This window comes from Callorhinus ursinus, unplaced genomic scaffold (genome assembly GCF_003265705.2).
Source record: "Callorhinus ursinus isolate GAN/ISIS: 27379988/994484 unplaced genomic scaffold, GSC_fseal_2.0 scaffold25, whole genome shotgun sequence".
Classification (NCBI taxonomy): domain Eukaryota; kingdom Metazoa; phylum Chordata; class Mammalia; order Carnivora; family Otariidae; genus Callorhinus; species Callorhinus ursinus.
Window position 1 is genome coordinate 19,937,207 of NW_027397087.1, and position 26,263 is coordinate 19,963,469.

General features: G+C 38.2%; 1 protein-coding gene and 1 pseudogene across 3 annotated transcripts in view; one reads left to right on the forward strand and one right to left on the reverse strand.

The window, feature by feature from the left end:
* Positions 1–26,263, forward strand: part of UNC13C (unc-13 homolog C) — a 651,156-nt gene that overhangs the window by 38,498 nt on the left and 586,395 nt on the right. For all 3 annotated transcript variants that reach the window (XM_073877030.1, XM_073877032.1, XM_073877031.1), the window contains one exon: positions 1,301–4,549. In XM_073877030.1, the coding sequence (XP_073733131.1) occupies positions 1,558–4,549 (2,992 nt within the window). In that variant the 5' untranslated portion in view covers positions 1,301–1,557. The remainder of the gene's footprint in view (positions 1–1,300; positions 4,550–26,263) is intronic.
* LOC112833065 (fatty acid-binding protein 5 pseudogene) lies at positions 13,039–13,659 on the reverse strand (annotated as a pseudogene).

Here is a 26,263-nt window from a genome sequence, read left to right on the forward strand (position 1 = left end):
GCTTCCCCTTCTCACTTACATTGTCCTGTTTCTTCTGAAGCTTGGCTCCTCCTGGCCAGGGCATGTTTCCCACCCCAGCCCCTGAAGAATGTGAGTGAAGTAAAAATGGCAGATTTACAAGCAGAGGGAGCTTATAAATAGTCAGCCAGCTCCTAAAACCATATGCAGTTTATGATGTATTCTTTAAAGAATCACATTATTTACCTACCCAAATATGTAGTTCAATGTTAGCAAAGGCTTTGGCTGTTAACCACTACTCTGTGATATCTTTCAACTGTAAAATAGTTAAGTTCAGTTCCACAAAATTTTATTCAAATACCTACCACATACAAGGTGTGGTGCTGGTGAACCAGGAAAATGAATGTAAACTTTTTTCTCTTCCTTCTCCCTTTTCTTCTTCTTCTACTTCATGTAATTTGAGAAAATAACCATCATAAAGATTAGTTACTGGTGTGGTCCCATTATAAAATACCAAATCATTGGATGAATTATGTCTGACCAGTTTTTGATTATCTGTAGGCATATCTTATTTGTGGCACAATTTCCTTTTGTAATTTGGTACTCGATCTCCAGTCATAGTTCTAGCCTGGGGATGGGTACCCTGCCATCTGCCACAGGGCTGTACCAGTTGATTGGGATGGCTCAACTCTTTCAAGTCATGTCCTTTCAAAACTTGGATATATTATCTGTATTTTCAAATATATTTCCTCTTGGTATTTATTTAATCATATGAAATATTTCTCACTTGGATGACTTTATTATTTAAGAAATTCCCAGTCATTGAATCCCTAGAAAAGGAAAATGTTATTTGACTAGAAAAGGTCTTACATACATGAATAATATTAATTTGATGAATTTTGAATGTCTAGGATAGGGAGAACATTTAGTTTTGAATGCTTATGCTTATGTTTGTGTCAGTAAATGACTTTTAGGAAAGGAAATAAAGTGGAAATGATAATGTCATGTAGTCATTGTAGCTTTTTAAATTTGCCTAATATCTTACAGAGCCTTTCCTAAATAACCATTATTACCTTTTATTACTATTTCAGCTCATTTATTCAGTTCAGTTGTGTCCACCCATAAATGATTTAGGAAGAAAAATATAACTTAAACATAGTTATTGGTATGGATTTCCTTTATAGTTATTTTAAAAGTAACTATGTCCTGAAATTCAGATATCCCCCTGCCCCCTCTGCAATTTTTCATACACTGTGTATCTTGAATACTTCTGAAAAATGTTAGAAATGGGATAAATCTAGAATTGAATTCTGATATTCATTTTAACCTTCCTTTCTTTTAGACACTCTGTGAAGTTATGTGGAAATGAGAGAGATTCATGAAACCCCTTCGCCAGGAGAGAATGTCTTTCATAATTGGAGCTTTGCTTCTGGTTTTCACAGGACATTGACACAGCAGTGGAGCCCTGGCTGCCCTGCCTGCTATTTTCAATAATTCACAGAACATCTGAACAGAGATGCTTGCCTTGGATTTACAGATTTTCATCCCAATACCTTGTTTACTTCTCTGGGGCAGAAAAGCTTGCACTAATTGCTCTCCATGGTGGCTAATCTTTTCAAGAGCCTGATTTTACCTTACATACATAAGCTTTGCAAAGGAATGTTTACAAAGAAATTGGGAAATACAACCAAAAAAAAAGAGAGTCATCAGCAGAAAAAGGATCAAGACTTTACTACTGCTGGCCAGACCAAAACCCCCAAATTTTCTAATACCTTAAAAAGCACTGTAAAGAAGATTGCAAAGTGTTCATCTACTCGTAACTTATCCACTGAAGAAGAAGAGGCTAATAAAGAGTTTTCCCTCTCACCAACATTCAGTTACCGAGTAGCTATTGCCAATGGCCTACAAAAGAATATTAATGTAACCAACAGTGATAATGAGGATCGGCTTCAAGAGTTATCTTCAATTGAGAGTTCCTATTCAGAATCACTCAATGAACTAAGGAGTAGTACAGAAAACCAGGCACAATCAACACACACAATGCCAGTTAGACGCAATAGAAAGAGTTCAAGCAGCCTGGCTCCCTCTGAGGGCAGCTCTGATGGAGAACGCACTCTACATAGCTTGAAACTAGGAGCGTTACGCAAACTGAGAAAATGGAAAAAGAGTCAGGAGTGTGTCTCATCAGATTCAGAGTTGAGCACAATGAAGAAAACCTGGGGAATAAGAAGTAAATCTTTGGACAGAACTGCACGAAACCCAAAGACAAATGCCCTGGAGCCAGGATTCAGTTCCTCTGGGTGCATTAGCCAAACACATGATGTCATGGAAATGATCTTTAAGGAACTTCAGGGTATAAGTCAGATTGAAACAGAACTTTCTGAACTACGAGGGCATGTCAACGCTCTTAAGCATTCCATCGATGAAATCTCCAGCAGTGTGGAGGTTGTACAAAGTGAAATTGAACAGCTTCGTACAGGGTTTGTCCAGTCTCGAAGGGAAACCAGAGACATCCATGATTATATTAAACACTTAGGTCATATGGGTAGCAAGGCAAGCCTGAGATTTCTAAATGTCCCTGAAGAAAGATTTGAATATGTTGAAAGTGTGGTATACCAAATTCTAATCGATAAAATGGGTTTCTCAGATGCACCGAATGCTATTAAAATCGAATTTGCTCAAAGGATAGGCCACCAGAGGGACTGCCCAAATGCAAAGCCTCGACCCATACTTGTGTACTTTGAAACCCCTCAGCAAAGGGATTCTGTCTTAAAAAAATCCTACAAACTCAAAGGAACAGGAATTGGAATCTCAACAGATATTCTTACTCATGACGTAAGAGAAAGAAAAGAGAGAGGGATACCGTCCTCCCAGACATATGAGAGCATGGATATAAAGCTGTCTACTCCAGAGCCCAAAAGCAAGAAGAACAATTGGCAGTCACCTGATGACAGTGATGGAGAACTGGAATCTGACCTCAATAGAAACAGTTATGCTGTGCTTTCCAAGTCAGAGTTTCCAACAAAAGGAAGTACTTCCAAGTCAAGTTCAAAATCACACAATGCTAGAGCCAAGAATAAAACTGCTAGTAGCAGCAGAATTTCAAATAAATCTGATTATGATAAAATTTCCTCACAATTGCCAGAATCAGATAATTTGGAAAAACAAACTACAACCCATTATGCAGATGCTACACCCCTCTGGCATTCACAGAGTGATTTTTTCACTGCTAAACTTAGTCGTTCTGAATCAGATTTTTCCAAATTATGTCAGTCTTACTCAGAGGATTTTTCAGAAAATCAGTTTTTCCCTAGAACTAATGGAAGCTCCCTCCTGTCATCTTCAGACCGGGAACTTTGGCAGAGGAAACAGGAGGACACACCTACCTTGTATGACAGTCTGCAGGATCAACATTTGAATGTGGCCGTTCAGGGTGTCCAAGGGCCGAGTGAAATTGAGAACACAGAAACTGTGGATAGTGGAATGAGTAATGGCATGGTGTGTGCATCTGGAGACCAAAGTCATTATAGCGATTCTCAGCTCTCTTTACACGAGGATCTTTCTCCATGGAAGGAATGGAATCAAGTAGAGCAAGGAGCTGACTTAGGTTTAGATTCATCCACCCAGGAAGCTTTTGACTATGACACAAACAGTCTATCTGATCAGCAACTAGATGTTTACAATAAAGACCTAGAAGACTTGGGAAAGTGCCACAGTGACCTTCAAGATGATTCTGAGAGCTATGATTTCACCCAAGATGACAACTCATCTCCATGCCCTGGGTTAGATAATGAACCACAAGGCCAATGGGTTGGCCGATATGATTCTTATCAGGAATCTAATTCTAATGAGCTGTACCAAAATCAAAACCAATTGCCCATGATGTATCGAAGTCAAAGTGAATTGCAAAGTGATGACTCAGAGGATGCCCCACCCAAATCTTGGCATAGTCGATTAAGCATTGACCTTTCTGATAAGGCTTTCAGCTTCCCAAAATTTGGATCTACATTACAGAGGGCTAAATCAGCCTTGGAAGTGGTATGGAACAAAAGCACACAGAGTCTCAGTGGGTATGAAGACAGTGGCTCTTCCTTAATGGGGAGATTTCGGACATTATCCCAATCAACTGCAAATGAATCAAGTACCACCCTTGACTCTGATGTCTACACTGAGCCTTTTTACTACAAAGCAGAGGATGAGGAGGACTATAGTGAACCAGTGGCTGATAATGAAACAGATTATGTTGAAGTGATGGAACAAGTCCTTGCTAAGCTGGAAAACAGGACTAGTATGACTGAAACAGATGAACAAATGCAGGTATATGATCACCCTTCATATGAAACACCCTATGAAACCCCACAAGATGAGGGTTATGATGGGCAGGGAGATGATGTGGTTAGTGAAGGGGGATTGAAACCATTAAATGAAACATCAGCTGAAATGGAAATAAAAGAAGATGAAAACCAAAACATCTCGGAACAGCCAGTGGAAATCACAAAGCCAAGGAGAATCCGTCCCTCTTTCAAAGAAGCAGCTTTAAAAGCCTATAAGAAGCAAATGGCAGAATTGGAAGAGAAGATCCTGGCTGGAGGTACTCATGTTTACATGCTACATTTTGAGCTAGTTGTATTTAAACATTGGGTGGTGCTTCTTTAGAGCATGTTTTGTGTTTACTCTTGGGGAAAAGAATGTATTTGCAAGAAATTTGCGTGTTTATTTTGAGAAGGGTATTATTTTACTCTGCTCCCCCTACAAGTTGAGCTTGATGATTTAAAATCAAAGTGTTTTCAAGTAGGTCATACTGAAAGGAGCCCTACAGTCTGTGGATCAAGATTTCTCTGCTAGCATTGGTACAAACCCCACTTCATATTAACCAACTTTGTGGCATCAGTCATGAATAAAAGGGTGAGTAAAGTCAAAGAGCAGCCTGAGATTATTCTTTGGTTCTATTAGGTTTATAGGGATGAGGAAAATGGTGTAGTTAATCTTAAAGAATTAGGAAAGATGGACCCCCAGACGTACCCCTCCCTTTCCCATCGAATCTATAGTTTGGAGCCTTCCGGTAGGAAGAGGTGAGTTTGCACAACCAACCCTAACTAGTCCCATGGAGGACGACTGCCTCCCTTACTGCTTATTGATGCAGCTGAGGGAGTACAATAGAGCCAAAACCCTAGGCCATGCCTAAATGGTCATGAGTCACTCTTTGAGTCAATATTGAGTAGAGTTAAATTCCCCTTTAAAGAGTGGATTGGAAGTCTCTCTCCCCTTATGAAAATGAAAAGAGTACCTTATTCAACAATTTTACCTGATTTTCTGGGGGAACAATTTTGGATCACCCATGTGTGAAAATTAGCCGCTTAAAAATGAAAACTTTTTTTTTTTACTTTTTATTTTCAATTAGACTTCACCCCCACTTACCCTGATCCCTTACCATTTACTTTATTTGCATGCTTATAACTTCATATCTCTGGGATAGTTTGATATTATCTCAGTTGTGATGAATTATATATTTTAAAGTTTTCCTTATTTATGGCATTGTAGTCTTTAACTGAAGTATTTACATAATATTTCATAAAGGTATATATTTATGTGATCAACTGGTGCTTGCCATTATGAAATAATATAACAATTTCTGCAGCCAGTACCTGATTATAGCATCTTTGTCTTGAACAAAATTGTGATCAGACACTCTTCCAAACTGGTCATTTTCTCATTGGTATGGCTAGATTCTTGAATAATCAGAAAACTTTATTGTTAAACTGTTTCAGGCCCTAAGGTTATTGAAATAACAATTAAGATTATCTGCTCTAAAAAAAAATCTGTCTGTATAAAACAACACACCCTATGTAATTAAAGAATAACCTAAGTCAAAGGGATCTTGGGTGCACTGGCTGTGACTTTGTTGTTGTTTTCAGGAGGCAATTCTCAACTATATTTAGAACCAATGTGAAAGTGCAGAGTAGCCAAAATTTTATGGAAATAATAATTCATATTGGAATAATAGCTATCTTTAAGAGTGATGTTTAATAGTTAGATATCTTTATTACTGAAACTCAGTTAATAGGATAAAGGCCAGCAATTTGCCATTGTATTTTATTTGCTGTGGATTCAGAGAAATCTACTCAAGAGCATATTAAGACTAACGAGTGTGTCTGTTGTGATGTAATAGATGTTTTAATGCCAAGTGGTTAAAGTATCTGAAATATTAGGCAGTATTATAAAAATTACAAAACTATACATTTCAGAAAAAAAGGGATCTTCATTAACTTTTAAAAATTCTAAAATAGCAAACATCTACAAAATAGATTGCTATTGGTATTGACCCTTCAAGTAGTTAACAGCCTTAGTCATCCAGTGGCACTTATCCTTAGAGAACAGAAATACACTTAGTTAACTACACATCACCAACTAAAATAGGTAAAACAACATTGTACAATATACCTGACATACTAGCCCTGGCTACTGAGGACCTAGACCCCCCTCCACCATCTTGGAGCTTGGCTTGTTATCCTTGAGCCAGCTTTGAATGGAATCTGTTGGGGATCATCTATCCTAGAGGAAATCAGACACACATCCTTAAGATGCTCTTTGGTTGCTTGAAAGGCACCAGATTGACTACCCAGGAGGCTGCAGTAGCCTAGATTTTAAAGGCCATCTTTTCTCCCTTTGGCAGGAGTCAGGCAGTTGTCTCCCTCCTGTGCCACCAATATGCCTCAGGAGTAAGGGCAGCCAAAGAAGGGCATTTTTCAGGCCCCTTCACTGCTCAGAGCATCCCAATGAGGTGCCAATCGTCATGATGGATTTTGTGCCCAAGGCCATCTGCTTACTGGGCTTTGGGCAGATGCCAACAGATTTTTCTCTCCATGACTACCTAGTCATCATTAGGTAGCAGTGTTATATTTTCTCCATTACTAATCTGGCAAGATTCGACTGTAGAGCTCTTGCTGTAAAACTCCATGGGATGCTGTTTCCCTGATAGAGCTTTATGGAATTATAAACTCATAAATGTAAATTATTTCAACTTTTGTCTTCACGGGTCTGGTAAAGAGGAATTCTAAAGACCCCAATATTTAAACATATGGATATTTGGTCATACTGTTTTTGAGAACCTTCACCTTGAATAGCATGCCAGTGGGAAAGAAATTTTGGAGCATGTGTAGCCAGAACGCCATGAGGTCATATTCTTCCCTTGTTGCCGAACCCTGCTGTGTGGTGCCTTTTGTGTAGCTGGCCTGAACCACACACCATGATAGTGACTCGGATCCCCCACCTCCAGCCCTGCACCACCCGTCAACTGGAATTAACTGTTGTCTCTTCTGAATTCCCAGGTACATGTCTCTTATGGCACTGGCTTCCACCTTACATAAGGACAGTTCATGCACATTTCTCATTTGCTCTTCTAAAGTAATCTAGAGATGAGAGGTTTGTCTTCTTTTTTCATTTGCACTGTGCCTAGATCAGTGCTTTATACGGAGTTGGCTTTGAGTTCATATGTGTTGGATTAAACCCTGAGTCAAGGGGAATAGGATACTAAATAAAAATAATAAAAAATACCACAGGCTTCAAAGTTAAGTCAAAATCTAAACTGTGGATTTAATTGCTAAGACTATGACTTTACCTTTTGAGAGTTCAGAAGTATGGTTAGAAATAAAATATTATTATTATTATATTAGAGTACGTTCTAAAATTTGAGTATAGTGGACACATTAGTTTCAGGTGTACAACAGAATGATCTGACAAGTCTATCCATTATGCTACGTTCACCACAGCGTAGCTACCACCTGTCACCGTACAATGCGCTTACAGTACCATTGACTGTGTTCCCAATTTTGTTCAAGACAAAGATGCTGTGCCTTTTATTTCCATGACTTATTCATTCCATAACTGGAAACTGATATCTCCCACTCCCCTTCACTCATTTTGTCTATTCCTCCATCCCTCTCCCCTCTGGTGAACATCAGTTTGTTCTCTGTATTTGTAGGTCTGGTTCTGCTATTTGTTTATTCATTTTTTTTTAGATTCCCTTAGGAGTGGAATCCTATGGTATTTGTCTTTCTCAGTCTGACTTATTTCACTAAGCATAGTACCCTCTAGGTCTATCCTCCTTGTCACAAATGGCAAGATCTCGTCTTTTTTTTTATGGCTGCATAATATTCGTGTGTGCATGCACCAACACACACCCCACATCTTCTTTATCCATTCATCAATCTATGGACCCTTAGCGTGCTTCCATTTACTGACTATTATAAATAACGTTGCAATAAGCAGAGAGGTGCATATATCTTTTTGAATTAGTTAAAGCCTATTATTGAGTACTACTATAGACCAGATATTGTCCAGGCAGTTTCTCTGTTTTTATTTTTACTTCTTACAATACCACTATGAATTTGATTCCATGATTATTCCATTTTAAAGGTGAGGAAACTGAGATGCTGGTAACTTGCATAGCTTAATGTCTTACAGGTAGGAAGGGGTGGGTCTAGAGTTAAATAGATGGTTATTTTGGTTATTTAGAGCAGCCATATGCTTACTCACTTCAGAGATTGTTTATTCATGTTTTAAGGTGAAAAAACATGGAAAAGGGGCAGCATTAGCTACAGGCTTTTACAACCAAAGGGTTTTCTTTAAAAAACAGTAATAATACAAAAGGTACTAAGGTTTTGATATAAAATAGTTCATTCTCAGTTTTTCTGCTTTGAGTCCCTGGTACATCTTACAAATCAAGGCTTGTAGAGCCCAATAAATACCGTACAGTAGCAGCCCGAAGGATGATGTATTTGAAGTCTGAGTGTATTTGACCTGGAGTTAGAGTCTAACATCAGTTTGAAGTAAATTTTCTTTAGCAGAACAAAAATCTTGTTTTGTTTTGAAATGCCATTCCCAGGCTGTCTATGGATTCTGAAAGAGACGGTGACATCTGTAATTAGCATAATTAATGATATTTTTACCGTGGTGTGCATTTTGTTTTCTAGTAGTTGTAGAACTTTGTGGAAATACTTTGGCTTCCAACAGATATGACGTTGAATGTAAAATGTTTTCCTAAAGTTGAGACTTCATTACATTAGACCAGTGCTTCCTAGTCTGGCCAATTGTTGGAATCATCTGGGGAGCTTTTGTAGTACTTGTTGTTCCCAACAAGAGTTGTTGTAAAACTATTAATTATTAGGATCCTGTCACTAAATGTTTTGATTTTGTGGTTCTGTATTGGGGCCCATGGATCTTTATTCAAAACTGTATGTGTTATTGATGGGTTATATGTGCCTTTGTAGATAACACACACACACACACACACACACACACACACACACACACACACTCACACACTCACACATGTAAAATCCAGAAAATTCCAAAGGAAAAAGTAAAATTAACAACTTCTATTCTTCAGAGAAGAATAGAAAGATAATTTGTTTCTGACACTGTAAACACACATACATTTCCTTTATTTTTAAATTTAACATAAATGGTCTTACATTTCATATATTCGTGTTGTTCTGCACCTTGCTTTTTTCACATAATATATATTTGAAAGATATTATATGATTACCTGCTGTATTATTTTTAGTGACACAGGGATCTCCATCATAGTTATTGCATAATTTATTGACTCAGTGCCCTACCATTGAACAGCGAAGTTTCTTACAAACTCATAAACAATGCAGACTTATTAGCTGCCTTTGAGCAAATGAGATAACATGTATAAATTCCTAGTTGTGAAAATTACTCGGTCAGTGGATTTCCTCCAGCTTTGGAGAGTTAGGATCTCAGGAATTCTAGGTCAATTCATAGCACCTATCATAACTGTAAATTTATACTTATGTATATAATTATTTAGTTGTTGTAAATCTCTGCCACTAGACTAGCTGGTAGAGTCGATGAGTGAATTTTTCTTTCTGTTGCTATTGTAATGCTAGAGCTGAGATCAATGACATAAATACTCAATAAATTTTTTTGACTAGATAAATATATGCCAGTCTATTCCCTATGTTGCTGGGCTACCTAGTTCCACATCTGGTGGAGAACTCATAAAATTCAAATACACTTCAATTGTTTATCTTTCAATCAAAAAGACATTTTAAAATTATACATATTTTAACATAATACAATAGGCAAAGCATGACTGAGAATGAAAGCATGACTTCCTTCTTTAGCTCATTCACATCTGGGAGAAGGCTAGATGATGATGTAACCTATACATCTACAAAAACTTAGTTGAATTTACTTAAATTCCAGACTTAATGTTTAAAAAGAATAAATATTTCAACTAAGTTTTGGGGCTTTGCTGGCCCAAATCTATCAAGAGGTGCCTCTCAAACTTTAGGGTCCAGGTCAGGAGGGATGAGGTCTGCCTTTTTAAATATGCTCCGTAGGTGCTTCTGATGTAGGTGATCATTAGAACACATTTAAAGAGTGCTACTCAACACTGTGTAGCAAATACTCCACCTGCCCAAGTAGAGTTGTTTTAGCTCTTCTTTTCAAATTAGAAGAGACAGAATCAGTGTAAGGAAACACAGGAATAATTTTCATAACTTAAAAACAAATACAGAATGATTTCCTAGTTCTCCGGAGCAGTACATTTATGAAAAGATTTTGGTGGTATCTATACATTAAAGCGTAGGAAAGCAATAGATGTATTCCTTGAAAGGTGTGTGTAAACTGAAAATTTTAGAAATTATCTATTTCAGAGATTCTAGGAGAATTTGTTTCATTATTATTGTTATTATTAGTATTAGTAGTAGTAGTACATCTTTACTCAAAGTAAGCATCACAGTACTGGTCATAGTAGAAGACAACCCATTTGTCAAATGTTCCATTAAAATGCAATGCATAGCAATAAACTTTCGACTTTAGAATTACCTATAATATAAAGTGATTGTTTCAGTTCTTGAAATAAACTATGATGTAGGAAGGAGACTTGTGAAGAGTGAAGTGGCCAAGGGCCCCTAGAGGCAGCAGAAACAGCTAGCATCTCTACTTCTTGCTAAACACAAAACCCAAATGAACAGGGGGTAATTCTTCTCTATCCTTTTAGGATGCAGGAGTGGAACTCAAAGAACATTTGAGAAGGGAGATGGATAATAATGATGGTGTGTATAAGGAGATTAGTTCCAAGTGGAGCCAAAAGTTTTCTTCTGTTTTTCTTTTCCTTGTTCCTTTTCTTTCTTTTTTTCTCTTTCTTTCTTTTTTCTTTCTTTCTTTCTTTCTTTCCTTTCTTTCTTTCTTTCTTTCTTTCTTTCTTTCTTTCTTTCTTTCTTCTTTCTTTTTCTTTCTTTCTTTCTTTCTTTCTTTCTTTCTTTCTTTCTTTCTTTCCCTTTCCTTTCTTTTCTTTTCTTTTCTTTTGTTTTATTTTTATTTTTATTTTTTTAAGTGAAGTCAAAGGTTTCAAAGTATATTCTGGTGTGAGAGAGAAGTAAGAGAAAGAGTAGAAAACCAATACATATTTAATGCCTTTCTAACAGATTCAGTTCTAGAAATTTTAAGAACATACTTAATTCTCACTATAATCTTGGAAAGATATTATATATATTCACATATATTATATATATACATATGTATATATATATATAATCTCCACACTTTAAAAATGAGTTGACTGAGTCTCAGAGAAGCAAAAGCAGATCCATGTCATACAGCTAATAAGCGTGTTGATGGAATTCAATGTACGTCTGACAGAATCCAAACTCTGATGCTATTTCTGTGACATCCCATTGCAAGTCTTATCATGAAAGGGCATGGCCCATAGGCTTCATGGTCAGCCAGTTTTGTGTAATTGCTGTAGTAGTGATCTCTGTTAACACAAAATGAGTAATAATGATTTGGCTAAGAGGTAGTATCTCATTTTTCGGAAGTTTAGAAATCTGGAAGGGTGACATTTGTCACCTTAAAAGACTTTATTAGGAGTAAAGAGGTGCTAATAACAGTAGTTTTTGAGGAATGAAACCATTTTATAGAAGGCAGGGGAGAAATTCACAGGGATACATAAAAGCCATCTATTAACAGTAACAATAAAAATGGAGAGTTCAAAGATTTTATTTATTTATAATTATTAATGGCTCCCAAACTGTGTACCTGGAACACTTATCTTTGTAGAAAAGTTAAAAACAGAACACATTTTTAAAGAAAATATTAACTGACAATGAAATGTGGTGACTTCCAGATTATATTAGGAGACTGCAGTGCAAATTTCCAAATTCCAGAGATTCAGAGTGTTATGTCAAAATCTCAGATAAATAGGTTTTTCTTTGTTTGTTTCTGCTAATGGCATTGTCTATGTTTTCCTGCAAGTTCAAAAAGAGAGTTATATTCTATAGAAATTATGACTCATTTGTGAACCTTCTGCGTGGAATGAAATAGACTCTGAACCTGATGTAAGATACAGTAAAGTATAGCCTATCAGTTGTTATTGATTAGATCAAAATGGGAGATGCTAGGACCTGGAATAAATGTACCCATTGAGGTAATTCAGGATCTGAAGCTCAGGAGCAAGTGAGGGGAAGAAGTCCAATGTGGCAGAGAAGATCTGCCACTTGGAGATAATATTTTATCTGATGATAATATTTTGGGTAATGGGTGACTACTAAACCATCTGAGAGTCTAACTGTGTGTCAGTTAAGGAGGAGAGAACCGCTGGGAGCCAAGAGTATTGAGGACTGAGGTGAGCAGGAATTTGCCTCTGGCTGAGAGGGCCTCGGTTAAAATTAGGTGTTTCTCTTCCAGATTCTATGTGCTTACCTACTGCCAGCCTAGTTTAGGATTTTGGAAGTTAAATGTTGGAATTCAACTGTAGAAGATGGAGACCTGAGGTGGCAAAATGTTGATTTACCTGACAGCACTGATTTGTCAGCAGACCTATAATTACAAACTATTCTCTCAAATCATAGGCTAGCACTCAAGCTATTAGATCATTCTCCCATTTCACATAATATTACAGGCAACATGATTATCCAGGTGTCATGTCTATGTAACTTGTGATAAAAGAAATTGTTGACTACATGTAACAGTGGCAACAATAAATGACAGATTGAATATGATCTTATTTCTCAGAGATGTAGGTTAAGCTTCCCCTTTCTTTTCTTTCTTTTTTTTTTTTTTTTGGCATAGCACAAATTTATTTACTAACCAAAGGGATGATCCAAATTAAATCAACACTTTGAAATGGATGCATGTAAAATGTTTGTGATAAAGATAATTGAACACAGTAATGAAAAAAAAAAAGCAGTGTGGAGATTTGCTCATTGAACTGAGCTTGTTCGTCCTCACAGCTAATTCCTGTCCACAATGATGATGGAATTTTTACTCTACTTTTTCATAGACATGAGTACAGGTGACATTATTCATGATGCATTCCATCACTAATTTCCCATTTTCCAATTTTCTTGTGATTGTGCTTTCCTTCCCATTCCATTCCTGATGTTGAACCAACGCGACGTCTGTGAAGTTGCACAGTCTCAGTTTTTCTGCCATCAGCTGTAGTTTCTTCAAACTTCTCTCCCAGGTTACATGAAAACTGTTGTTTTCAAAGTGCTCTCAGTTTTTATGGTGAGGTTTTTGCCGTCAGAAGAGATGACACAATCTGGTTTGGCCATTGCACCCACTTTTTGCAGAGCCATTCCCACTCTTCCTTCATGTATTCGTCAAAGCCTTTGCTTTCCACTAAGCGCCATCTTCCTACCAGCTGCTGAATGGTGGCCATGGTGGGCGCGGGCCAAGCTTCCCCTTTTCTTAATGTCTTTTCTGATGCTTAGTGATGTCTTGTGGAAAGCCCATGGTTTTAGTTGTCTATATCCGTTCTTTAGTGATTGTAGTTAAAGATACACACACTCATGGACAGCCACACACACAGAAAATATGAATTCACTGTTTGCTTGACATGGGTATTTACTTTCTGAGGGAAAACAACAGGAAATTCCCAAGTTGGTCATCATTCCTTTTGCATTTTCTAAACACATAAAGCAATTTTAATCATTTTAAAAGTTAACTATCGCATATAGTTAATCCTTTTAAAACATCAATGAGATAGACTATAGCCTACCTCCTCAAGTCTCTCACCTCAAGGTAATTAGCCATAGTTATGTAGATTGTAAAACCAGCAAGTGATGGGACCAGGTATCAATGCAGGACTTCTGTATCCTACTCTGGTACTCTTTGCACAACAACACATTCTTAGCTACTTGCACACATTTATGTTTCTTTCTCCTGGACATTAGAGCATCTGGTCTGTAAAAACTTCTGGGGCTATGTCAAGGTATTTCTCCCTGGTTCCTACAGTTAGGTGTTCTTAGATTTTAGAATGCATAAAAATCACCCGGAAGTACTTGGTTAAAAATGTAAGTTATTTGGTCCAATCTCCAGTTGGTCCCAATGCAGGATGATCCATGAATCACATTAAGAAATGCTTAATGGCTAATAGTTAATAGATCCTAAGTGCTCTTCTGCCTTCATTCTTTCTTGAGTGATTTCATTTGCTCCTTTGGCTTGAGTTCCCATCTGTGTGCTGATGGTTCTAAATCAGTATCTTTGGGCTAACTCTCCAAGCCTGTATGCATTTATATACGTTTATTCTTCCTTTCATGAATTCACCCACTAGTGAACTCATTCTTTAGTAAATACAGAATTGCCTGGCTGGGCATTGGGATAAAGTGGTGACCGATCTTTTTTGGTCTTTGTTAAGTGGGTGAGATGAATTTAAACTCAAAAAAATTACACAAATATATCATTTTGTTAAGAGAGCATATTCTAGTTTGGAGTTTAGAGAAGACTTGCTATAGTAAATGATATTTGATTTGAGATCTGAAGATTAAATATACTGAACTAAGCTAAGAGAAAGGAAAAAGAGCATTCCAGGCAGAGGAAATAGCATTGACAAGGGTCCTAAGGCAGAAGACGTCTTGACATATTTGAGGAACCTAAAGAAAGCCAGGTGTGGCTCACATACATCAAGCAAGGCAGATGATGGTGTGACACAAATCTGGTATAGTAAACAGAGGCCGGATTTTTCTGAGTCTTGTGGATCACTTGGGGAATTAGTTGTTTTTTCTCTTAGTAACCCATGGAACGCCATGAAAGGGATTACTATAATGAGTTGTAGGACTTCCATCAAATGGGGTATCTCTCAAGCCTCCTGCCTAGCACTGAACTCTTTTCTTCCTCTGTCTCCTGATCCTGCTTCTCCTCCTGTCTCAATAATGATACCACGATCCTCTTGTTTGCTCAGATCAGAAAGTCATCCTCTTTAGATCCTTCCTTGTCACACTATAGCAGACATTTGCTTCTTTTCTGGCCACCCACAATCTGAATTCCTTTCTTATTGGTGTTCCTGAGTGTGTGAGCCCTTGGGGGGCAAGAGTGCCCTGTATCTCACTGCAGAAGCTGAGGGAGCTGGAACTTCCTTCTCCCCATGCCCAGGAGCCTTGGCTTGAGCACATGACTCAGAACTGGCTGATGGGAAGCTTCTGCCAAGGACTTTGAGTTTGAATCCATCAGTTCACAAACTCTGACACTTTTGCCACATAATTATCTCTCAAATACCGTTCTTTTGGTCTCCATTGTCTCCATCCTTGTTCTAGCAACTGCCATCTCTTGTGTGGACTATATTAGAGCTTCCTAATTAGTCTTTCCATCTCTTTGTCCTGTTACCCCTGCCCCGTCCCCTGGTCTGTCATCTCTGTGCATCCAGAGACACATCCAAATCTACAAAACTACAAGAAGAAGTCATTGTGGTTACTTTTAAGATGAAGTCCAAACAACCAGTGAACCCCATTGTGTTGAAGATGCCTGTTTGCTTACTGTCCTCCTCACACGAGTCTATAAGTTCACAGGAAGCAGGGGCTGTGCCATATACCCTGGCATCTCTTAGGATGCCCACTGTGACCAGCAATGAGACAGCAGAACATTGTGGTTAGGAGCATGGGCTCTGGAGTCAGCCTACAATTGTGCAATCTTAAAGCAAGTTATTTAATCTCTCTGTGACTCACTTTCCTCACTGAGAAAATGAAGAGATCCTAAGAGTATCTCTGTGTGATAATAAAACAAAAATAAGATGGACTTTCCAGCTGAACCAGTAGGTAATCAGTAGAGAGCCAGCCTACCTAAGAAGCATAAAGACTTCTTCCTCTGATCTTAAATAATTTCTGAGAAACATGAGCCAGAAGCCAAAGGCTACAATTACCTTCGTATGTATTTTTTAACTGAACTAAAATTACCATCCAGAATGCATTTTGGGAAGTGATCAATTATGTGATTATTTTTGTGGTTTGAATCCTTGAAAGACTCTGGACACAAGCTGCTCCACACAGTATTAATAGCTAGTTATTGATGTTTTCATGAAACACAAAAACATGCAACTGCTTGAACTCCCTGGCTTGTTAACTGCTTTGCCTTGGGGCAGCTTCAACAAAGAGAACCAAGTAAGTCCATCAACATTTATTGAGTGCTTAGAAGTGTGATGAGCTCAAGATTAGGGCCCTGGGAAGAGAGAAAACACAGGATGCAAAGACATAGATTCTTTCCTTGATGAGGTTACAGTCTCATTCAGGGCAATTCAACATTATTTCTTAAGCTAACTGTTGTGAGAAGCACTGTGGTTTATAACCAAATATTACTATTAAATTGTTTATTAAAAAAAATACTGATTAGCATGTACCTGAATGTATACTGTCTGGGGCATCATAGAAGAGTAGACACAGAAAAGATAATTTATAACTAAATGACTAATGACAATTACTTTTTAATTAGTAATTATTATTTACTTCATAGCTATTAGTTATTACTACTAATAAGCTTAGAATATATAAAGGAGTCATAACATTAAAAATAATAACTGACATTTATTCAACCCAAACTATATATTAGAGGTAAGCACTGTGTGTGCACTTATTCAGTTGAAATCTCCTCACACGCTTGAGAGGTATGGCAGACATCTTTGGAACTCCGGGTCACCCTCCTGAGCCTTCTTCTCATTTTAGCCTCATCCTTCACTGATAGGCTCCCACCTTATCAGGTGCCTTCAGTCTTTCGGATTTCTGAGTTGAAGTCATCCTCACGTTCAGGGATTCCCTCAGCAACCCTCAACAAGGGTGTTCAGTGGTTATTAGGTAAATGCCGCAGACATCCACTCTGTAGGAGACGACACCTCTGGAGGTCCTGACTGAGTCAAGTCCCAATTGTCTACAGTGGCAGCCTCAGTAAGGCACCCTTACGTTGTTGTCTCCTCCTCCTCTGTGTCATTCTCCCTGCTCCTCATTCCTGCTTTCAGATCACCTCCCAAAGAAACTTCCTATCCTCATGTCTTTGCCCCAACTTCTACTGGGGGAACCCAAACCAAGACCCGAGGTCAAGAGTCTTTATATCTTCATTTTATCAATGGGATGACAGAGCCTTGGCCCATTGAGCTGAGTGTCACTTACCTAGCTGACTCACCTTAAGCAGAACCAGGGTTTGAACATCTGCTCTTCATTACTACCCAACCTTTTGTGAACAATATAAAGGTACCTGTGAAAAAGGCCTAACTAATCACAGTAAGAATGCCTAGGTTTGAGGGGCCTTAAAACTGCTCTTAGGGCAGTGAGGTGAATTGGGTTAGAAATTATCGTTAGTGACAGTAATAAGTGATCAAAAACACTTCTGTATTCATTGAAAAACATCAGGGCTTGGGGCGCCTGGGTGGCTCAGTCGTTAAGCGTCTGCCTTCGGCTCAGGTCATGATCCCAGGGTCTTGGGATCGAGCCCCGCATCGGGCTCCCTGCTCGGCGGGAAGCCTTGCTTCTCCCTCTCCCTCTCCCACTCCCGCTGCTTGTGTTCCCTCTCTCTCTGTGTCTTTCTCTGTCAAATAAATGAATAACATCTTTAAAAAAAAATAAAAACATCAGGGCAAAACTGTGTAGAAGTCAGCAGGGCTTCCATCATCCACACCCTCCCCTGGCTCCCCCAATCTCCCAATGTCCTGAGCTGGCAGTGCTGTATCTTCTGATGATTAAGGTGTCCTGTGGCCACCTGCTCTCTGCTTCATCCTCTCCTGCCCTTCTCAACATTCCTTTGTACAATGACTCTGATATTTATTGTTATTGATTTTCAGTTAATAAGCTGTATCTCCTGGGAGAGTTTGCATGTTTATGCCTTTTCTGTTACACAATAGCAGGTTTTTCTGCTGAGGAAGGCATTTTAGGCAGTGGCAAACAGGTTGGGTATAGTTTTTGGATAGCAGAGCTTGTCCAGATATCCTAAAATCATGCCCCTTTAGCAACTAAGCACACATAAGTCTGGGTTTGAATGAAATAATCTTTGAACAACTTGAAGGTTCTACGTTTTGAGGTGGAAGGACTGATCAAAAGAAAGGGAAAGAAACAGCATTCTTTCTGGCCACGTCCTTGGGGGGGACACAAGTATGTGTGTTTACCTGTGTGAATGTGCATGTGTGCATAATGACCTAACTGTACAAGACTCTGGGCAAATGGTATTCATTGATGACTTTTATAGACAATATAGAAATAAGGATCAAATACAGTAAAGGATCAGAATCTGGCTGCATAAAATTAACCATGATCACAGTCAAATATGTTCTCTGCCTCCCATGGTTACATTATTTTTAAAACAAAAATTTAAACAAAACTAATTTTTGCATCTCATTCATGAACTTTGTCCTAAATTTTGCTTGTTACAACACCAAATTATTACACAAGTGCTTGATCCTTATGGCCTGCTGCATGGGTAACTCATTTTCTGCCCACAACTTAAACAATTAGTGAAGTATTAATTAGAAGGATTTCCTTTTCTTATGGAAAAGACTATGTCTTAAAGCCTGAGGAAGAGTTACATCAAATTTATGGTTCAGGGTCTGATGATTGCTTTGTGCTGACTAGTATTATTGAGTTATGAATGTATTCATTTATTTCTGTAATTTGATTCTGTTGGTGGCTTTGATTTCTCTGGCATTGTTCAATGTGAGTATACATGATTTAGAAAGAAAAGTAGTTTGTGGGGAAGGGAGTCATTTCCATGTCAAGGTAAATCAAATCACATTGATAAGAAAACAGTTTGATTACAAGACTGAATAAACATGAGGAATGCTTGGACAAGCCTAGAAGAGAACTCTTCAGAGAAACTTTGTCCACCCTGTTGTCCTTCCCCATTGCGTTGGGGGATGATTACTCAGGTTTGAAGTGTAAATAACTTTTAGGGAATTGTTTGTCATATTCCTGTGGCACAAGGTATCTAATGTTTTAGAAACTCAGACTCTTTTAAAGTTCAACAGCAGAAAACAAAGGAAGGCATTTGGATTTATGTGACATTTCTTAGACTCATGGGTTTCTAGGCTATCAGGAACCTTTTAAATCATTTAGGCCACTTCTGTCATTTAACAGTTGAGGGAAATGAAGGTCTAGAGGTCAACTGGCTTTTTTTTTTTTTTTTTTGGTCCCAGATTGCACAGTAATTGTGCTCAAGAACTTAGAAACTGGTTCTCCTCATATAGTCGATTGTAAAACTACACACTGAATTGCAATAGAAGGATGCTGCTGGTCAAACGGCTGTTCCCTCAATGATAGCATAGATGCAATGAATGACTAATCCCCTCAGAGCCCACTACCTAATTTATAGAAATACAAATGCAAAAATGCTCAATGCACTTATATTTACCAATATTAGAATGAAAATCTGAATATACAAAAAATAAAAATAGAAGGAAATGTTAAAATATTTTTGAATGAGGTTAGAGAAACATCATTACTTTTGATATATCCTAATTCCTGATTTTCTCTATTAGGTGATAAGAAAAATGATTCTTTCGATCACCGTTCTAACTTTATGTTATTGTCATTGAATTTTGGGGCTGGAATGGCTGGACTGGGTCTTGCAGATTTTGAGTACAAATGTTCCCAAGCCCAGACGTGTGCCAGCATCACCTGGGTGTATTTTACAAAGGTTCTAGGCTCTCAGTCCTGAGGATTCTGATTTATGGGTCGGGAGAAGGACCTGGGGATTTGTATTGCCACTAGGATTCCCTAAGGTTCTGAAGACCACCCAGCTTGGAAAAGTAATCCAATTCCCTTGTTTCACAGATGAGAAAAGCTTAAAACCCAGATATTATATGCCTGGGTCTTTTTTGGGGGATGGCAGCTCAGCACATTGAGTGATGGGAGAGGGAGAGCCAGCATCTTTAGGAAGTTGATCCAAGCTTCAACTTCGTGAAAGCTCTCACACTGAGCTGCTTGAACACATGTAACCTATATGTCCCTTTATTGTTCGTTTTTTTGGGCTAGAAAAAGCATGTAACAGGAATGAGCTCTCTAATAAAATCCCCCCTTATATATAGTGCAGTGTCATGGTAGAATCATTGAATTAGTTCCACTCCATGGGGAGAGCCAGAGGGAGGAGAGAGGGAGGTAGGGGGAAAGAGAAATTTAAATAGTGCCAGTGATGCTTCTTGCCAATTCATTCAAAGAGCTTTTGCCCCTGAGTAGACTACTCTGGCTTGCTCTCTGCCCCAGGAGGCTGACCTGTGTCTACTGCATCCAGTCTCCTTTGCCAGCAGGCTTCTGGTCAGGTTTGCAGGAGGTGAGATGGAGGAAGGGAAAGGAGGTCAGGGTATCTCTTCTCACTTTCTGTTTTGGAGCCTTAGCTCTGGCTTGTGGTGTCTGCCTGGTTCATGGCTGTGTCAGCCACCACAGCAGCTCTCCCCGAGCACTGGGCACACTGTTTCTTCCCCTTTGTCCTTAATTAATCCCCAGGCACAGTAACCATGTCCCACAATATCTAGACTCTAGGACCTTATCATCCCCTTTTTGTTCCCTTAACCCAACTCTCATTCTGTAATTGGTCCTCTTCTTCTTCATTTGAGCCACTGGCATTAATTCTGCTTCCTGCAGGCACTTAGATTAATGCAAGAGGGGAACAGAATTATTTAGTCATTCTAAAGTTCCTGTATAGTGCCAGTATCTCCTTGAACCAACAGTGATTTACCTTTAAGAATACAATGATGGGAAATTCTCCTTTGCACAATTACTCAATTTGCATTGCACATTACATTTTATCATTTTGAGTACATATTTTTAAAAAGATTTTATTTATTTATTTGAGAGAGAGAGCATGAGTGGGGGGCAGGAGAGGCAGAGGGAGAGGGTGAGGGAGAAGCAGACTCCCCGCTGAGCAGAGAGCCTGACGTAGCTTGATCCTAGGACCCTGGGATCACAACCTGAGCCGAAGGCAGATGCTTTACTGACTGAGCCACACAGGTGCCCCTTGAATGTACAAATTTGTTGACACAAAAGTGTGCACACTATACTGTGTGAACTATTTAAGATGTTTTCAAAGGTGATTTGATTACAGAGGATTTCCTCCTTAGACATTGACTTCAGAACCTCCTTCCATGGTTAAGTACAACTTCAGTGTACATATCATAACAAAATTTAAGACTGGGAGGGAGATCATAGAGTGGGAGAACCAAAGTAGAAAAAAATTCAATTGATCTAACTCGATAACGTACACTTTACTGTGTTCCAGAAGTCTGAAACAAACCCTTCAAAGTACCTCACAGAAGAATATAAGTTGGTACAACCACTTTTAAGGACAATTCGGCAATATCTACCAAAGTTTTAAATAGATGTATCCTTCCATTTTTTTTCCTTTTATGAATGATGCTTTGAATATACACATTTAAGACTTTGTCTCCACATTGTCCTATGTAACACAGTATACAACCTAAACATCCATTGCCACATGTAACTTAGTATATAACCTAAACATTCAGTGTCATATGAAACACAGTATATAGGTTAAAGATCCATCAAAGGAGACTTGTTAAAAATGTATAATGTATTCAGACAATGGGTTAGTCTCCTGACCTTGTAAAGAATGAGAACTATCTAGATGCTTGAGATATATTAAGGTGAAAAAACTCTAAGATGCATACAGCATAATGTGTCAGCCTATTTGTGAAATATATCCCTACTTTTTTTTTCTTTTTTTAAACATAAGCATATATTTTTTATATAATAAAACAAACCATATGCCATGGTGGTGCTGGTGAGAACTTAGAGACATTTACTGCTAATTAACTGACTTCATAGGAACTCATTATCTCCAATTAAGAGTACCTCTGTGTGGGGAGCCCCCTTCAAATTCCACTCCCTGATTCCAAACACTTTAAATCTAAAACCCATTGCTGGGTGCCTGCCCCTTTGTCACTAGGGAGTGGACTCAAGCTCTGACTTCATTTACAGAGAAATTCCTGTGTGCCCTATCACTTGGGAACGTGGAAGCTGATTTCTGCAGGTGATAAGAAAGTTTTCATCATCCAAAATGTCAGCGACACAAAGGAGAACGTAGGAGAGTATTATGCCAGGAAGTGGGGAGAGTTCAGAACAACAGGACAAAACTCCAAAAGCCCAAGCAACTCACAGAGAGGTTTCACACAGAGGAAATGTTAAATCAAAGAGAGCAGGGTTTACATTTTTAGATGAAGCCATTGGCTGCCAGAAAGAGATTGAAAACATGAATATATGGTCATAAATTCCTCTATCTTAAAAGGCAGTTTGGGTAGTAATACTTCAGCGATTTTGTAGGCTGGCCATCTGGGACTTGAGGTTGCAATGAATTATTGCCATGCTAGGGGCTTGCAAGCCAAGTTGAGAGGTTTGTTTCCAGACCACGACCCCTTTCCTTTCCAGGGACACTTGTCTCTATATACGTTCAGTCTTTTATTCATTCCTGAAGAAACTTTTTGAACCCTAACCATTTGTCTCTAAATGCTAAGTGAATAGTGTTAGAACACTTACAAGGGAAGTCATGGGAATGTCTTGTATAAAATGGACAGCTATCTTTTAAAGTGAACACTACATCCAAAAACAGTCCAAACTAATTTCTAATGTTAGAAGTCAGGTTAGTGGTTACTCTGTCATATAGACAATCTGGTACTATATTTCTAATGTATAGGGATGCTAGCATAATTAATAAATTATAAACTAATTTCAATGTATAATTGAATTAAAAGTTGCTATTGCTACAATCAATTGATGCTAAAATAGCAAAATAATTATTGACATTTTCTGATTGTTTACCCAATGGCAAGCATTGTCAATATCCTTTTGGATATATATATATATATATATATATATATATATATATATATATATTTGCACAATGATCAAATGAGGAAAATACAATTGTTACCTTCATTTTATAGCTGAGGAAGGCAGGGAATAGAGCGTTTAAACTACTTGCCCAGAGCACATTATGGAGAAACTCAGAGTGGAACACCGTGGTTTTTTGGCTCTAAAACACTTTTATCCACTTCACTGCAGTGTCTAAAAATACAACTACTATTGAAAGGGAAACCTGAAAAATTATGGGAATGCTAAAAAGAACCATCAGTACTCAAAATAGCTGGAAAAGGTGATGTTAAACTTGAGCCAGTGATTCGGCTTTTAAGAAGCATTCCAGGCTTAGAAAGCACAGAGAGTACTGGGACAGGTCTCTGCTGAATGCTAGCCCCTTTGGTTAGCCTGAGCAATATAAAATACAACACATTGAGTCTTCACACTGAGCTCAATTTCTTGGCAATTCTGCCTTTCATGGGGGTGGAGTGGTCTGTTTCTGGTGACCTAAGTAAAGTAAGGGCGGAAGGCTCATTAGCTTAGTGAGTCATTGGAGTTTTTCCAAGTTTGTGTGGTCATAGAAATTCAGAAGTAAAAGAACTTTGAAGTTCTTTACTTTGTTCTGGTCTTCTCACATGTCACATCACCACTGGTACAAGTATATTTAGGGAGCACATCCAGCATTTGTTTCACTTGTTGTTTTTTTGTGTGTCCTATTAATATTTTTTCCAAAAAAACTCATATACATTTATTGTATAAAATTTGACAAATGCAAGAAAATCTCAATTCTTTTACCAAAAATGTGAAGTATAAAAGTGAGCCAGTTTGTGTGTGTGTGTGTTTATGTTTGAGGACAACTTTTGAGCAAGAAAATTCTTTTTACATGTATTGTTTTAAAACTAATATTCAATTTATTAGTTACAAATTTTTTAAAACAGAGTTTTCTTGTACTTTTGTGTTAAACCTGTATATCTTATTCTATTTATAGGTGTAGTAAAATTTTAAAAATCACTTGTTAAAATCAAGGGGGTTTTGAATTAATGTTATCTTCCATTTGCAAATGAGGTTAACTATATAATTGTAAATGTTTAAAATTTAATTTATACATTAAAATATTTAGTTTTCTCTTTGAGCATTTTAATTGACTGATAAACAGAACCTTCCCAAGTGGTTAAGTAGTTTTTTAAAAGAATAAGTTAAACTTATAAATAAGGTGAATATTAAGTTCTCTTACACATTCCAACGATGTTTAGAAACTTAACTAAATTCTTGGGGCACCTGGGTGGCTCAGTGGGTTAAGTGTCTGATGCTTGGTTTCTGCTGAGGTCATGATCTCAGGGTCCTGGAATCTAGCTCCTAGTCAGGCTCTGCGCTCAACGGGGAGTCCCTCTCTCTTATGCTCCTCCCCCCCACTCACACTCTCTCTGTCTCTTTCTGAAGTAAATAAATAAAAATCTTAAAAAAAGGAAACTTAACTAAATTCTCTTTGAATAACTAAGATCACAATTCCAAAATCAATTAATTATGTTTAAATTTAGAATCCTGAGGCTTATATGTTAGCTTAATAAATTAAATTGTTTTAAATATTCCTAATAGTTTACTAAATACAGTTTCCACTTTTACAAATGCATTTTCCTAAACTTAACACATTTTTTTTCTAATTATGGATTTGATTTATCATCTCCATGCTAAATTTTAAACATTCCTGTTTAAGGCCAGTTAAGATTACAAATCAGTGGGCAATTTGGGGCCTGGATGCAGTATTTGATTCTCCCTGTGTCCCTTACCTACACACTGACCTGCTTGTTACAGTTGCTATAACAACAGAGACTCTGTGTCCTTTAGAGGACACTGGAATCTCCTGGGTTCAGACTATTGTCCCTGTTGAGCTCCTTTATAATTCTCTTCATGACTTGCCTCGTGTTTCACACTTGCTTGATTCTCTTAATACATTTTAATGTTTTCCCATCTAGCCCAAAACACTTTTTCTTTGTATGCCATCGAATATTTCACACACGTATGTAATACATTTGAAATCTCATTTAACTCTATTGCTCTTTTGTATTGTTGAAATTCTGCATTCTTTCCAATATTGTTCCCGACTGGCAAAGCCACAATGAGCTAGAATGGCATGACATTGGATACTGTATGTCCCTCCGGTCTTTGGCTCCACAGGCATCACACTGAAGTCAAGCTAATGACAGTAAGAAAAAATAATCACCACCTAGAATCCCTCCATAGACATTGCCACTGTTGACTTTGAGCACATTGCCTTCCAGGATTCCTGTGGTTAAAGTGTTTCAGGGCTCAGTTCTTGGACTCTTTTTTTTTCTACTTACACTTGCTTTTTAAGCATCCCATTCAGTTCACCAATTTTAAATGCCACATATATGCTGATGACAGCCTTTTTTATATCTCCTACTACAGACCTCTTTCCCAAACTCTACACTGTTTTGATCCTACTGTTACTTGACTACTAGAATCTAAGTAGAATTTAGTCTAGAATCTAATTCCTTTTCACATGTCCGCTGTCAGCTATGCTCATGCCTACTTGTGTGCCTCCATCATCTCTAGTTACTGCAGTGGCCTCCAAACTGACCTCCTTGCTTCTGCTTTGACCCTCACTAGTGGCCAGCAAGAGGCTCTTAATCTTAGAGTACATCACATCATCTTCTGCTAAAAACTTTGCAATGGCCCTTTGTTTTACTCTGGATCAGACCCAATACCCGTACAGTGGCCCTATGTCATCTCTTCCCATTACCTCTCCAAACTCTTTCCCTGCTGCTGAGCCCCTCACTTGCTCTGTTTTAGCCACACTGGATTCTTCCTCTAGTTCACCTGGGGCACTCCTGCCTCAGGGTATGATACAGGCTTGTCTTCTCACACCTTAAGACAAAGTGAATGCAATGAGTTTATTTTAAATGTCATGCCAGGTTAACACTGTGTGGAAGAGAGGAAATGAGTCAGAGATGGGAAGGAAGTCAATAAAGGGTATGCTACTGCTGGGGTCAAATGGATCCAACCCCTCTGAATAACTTCAGAACCTCACTACTTCATGCATGGGCTATAAACCAGCAGCATTGGCATCACCCAGGAGTTCGTTAAAATGAGAACCTCAGATTCTACTCTAGACCTACTGGATCAGAATCTGCATTTGAACAAGGACTCCCGTGATGCATATGTCCTAATTGATGTCTGAGAAACATGGCTCTAGGAAC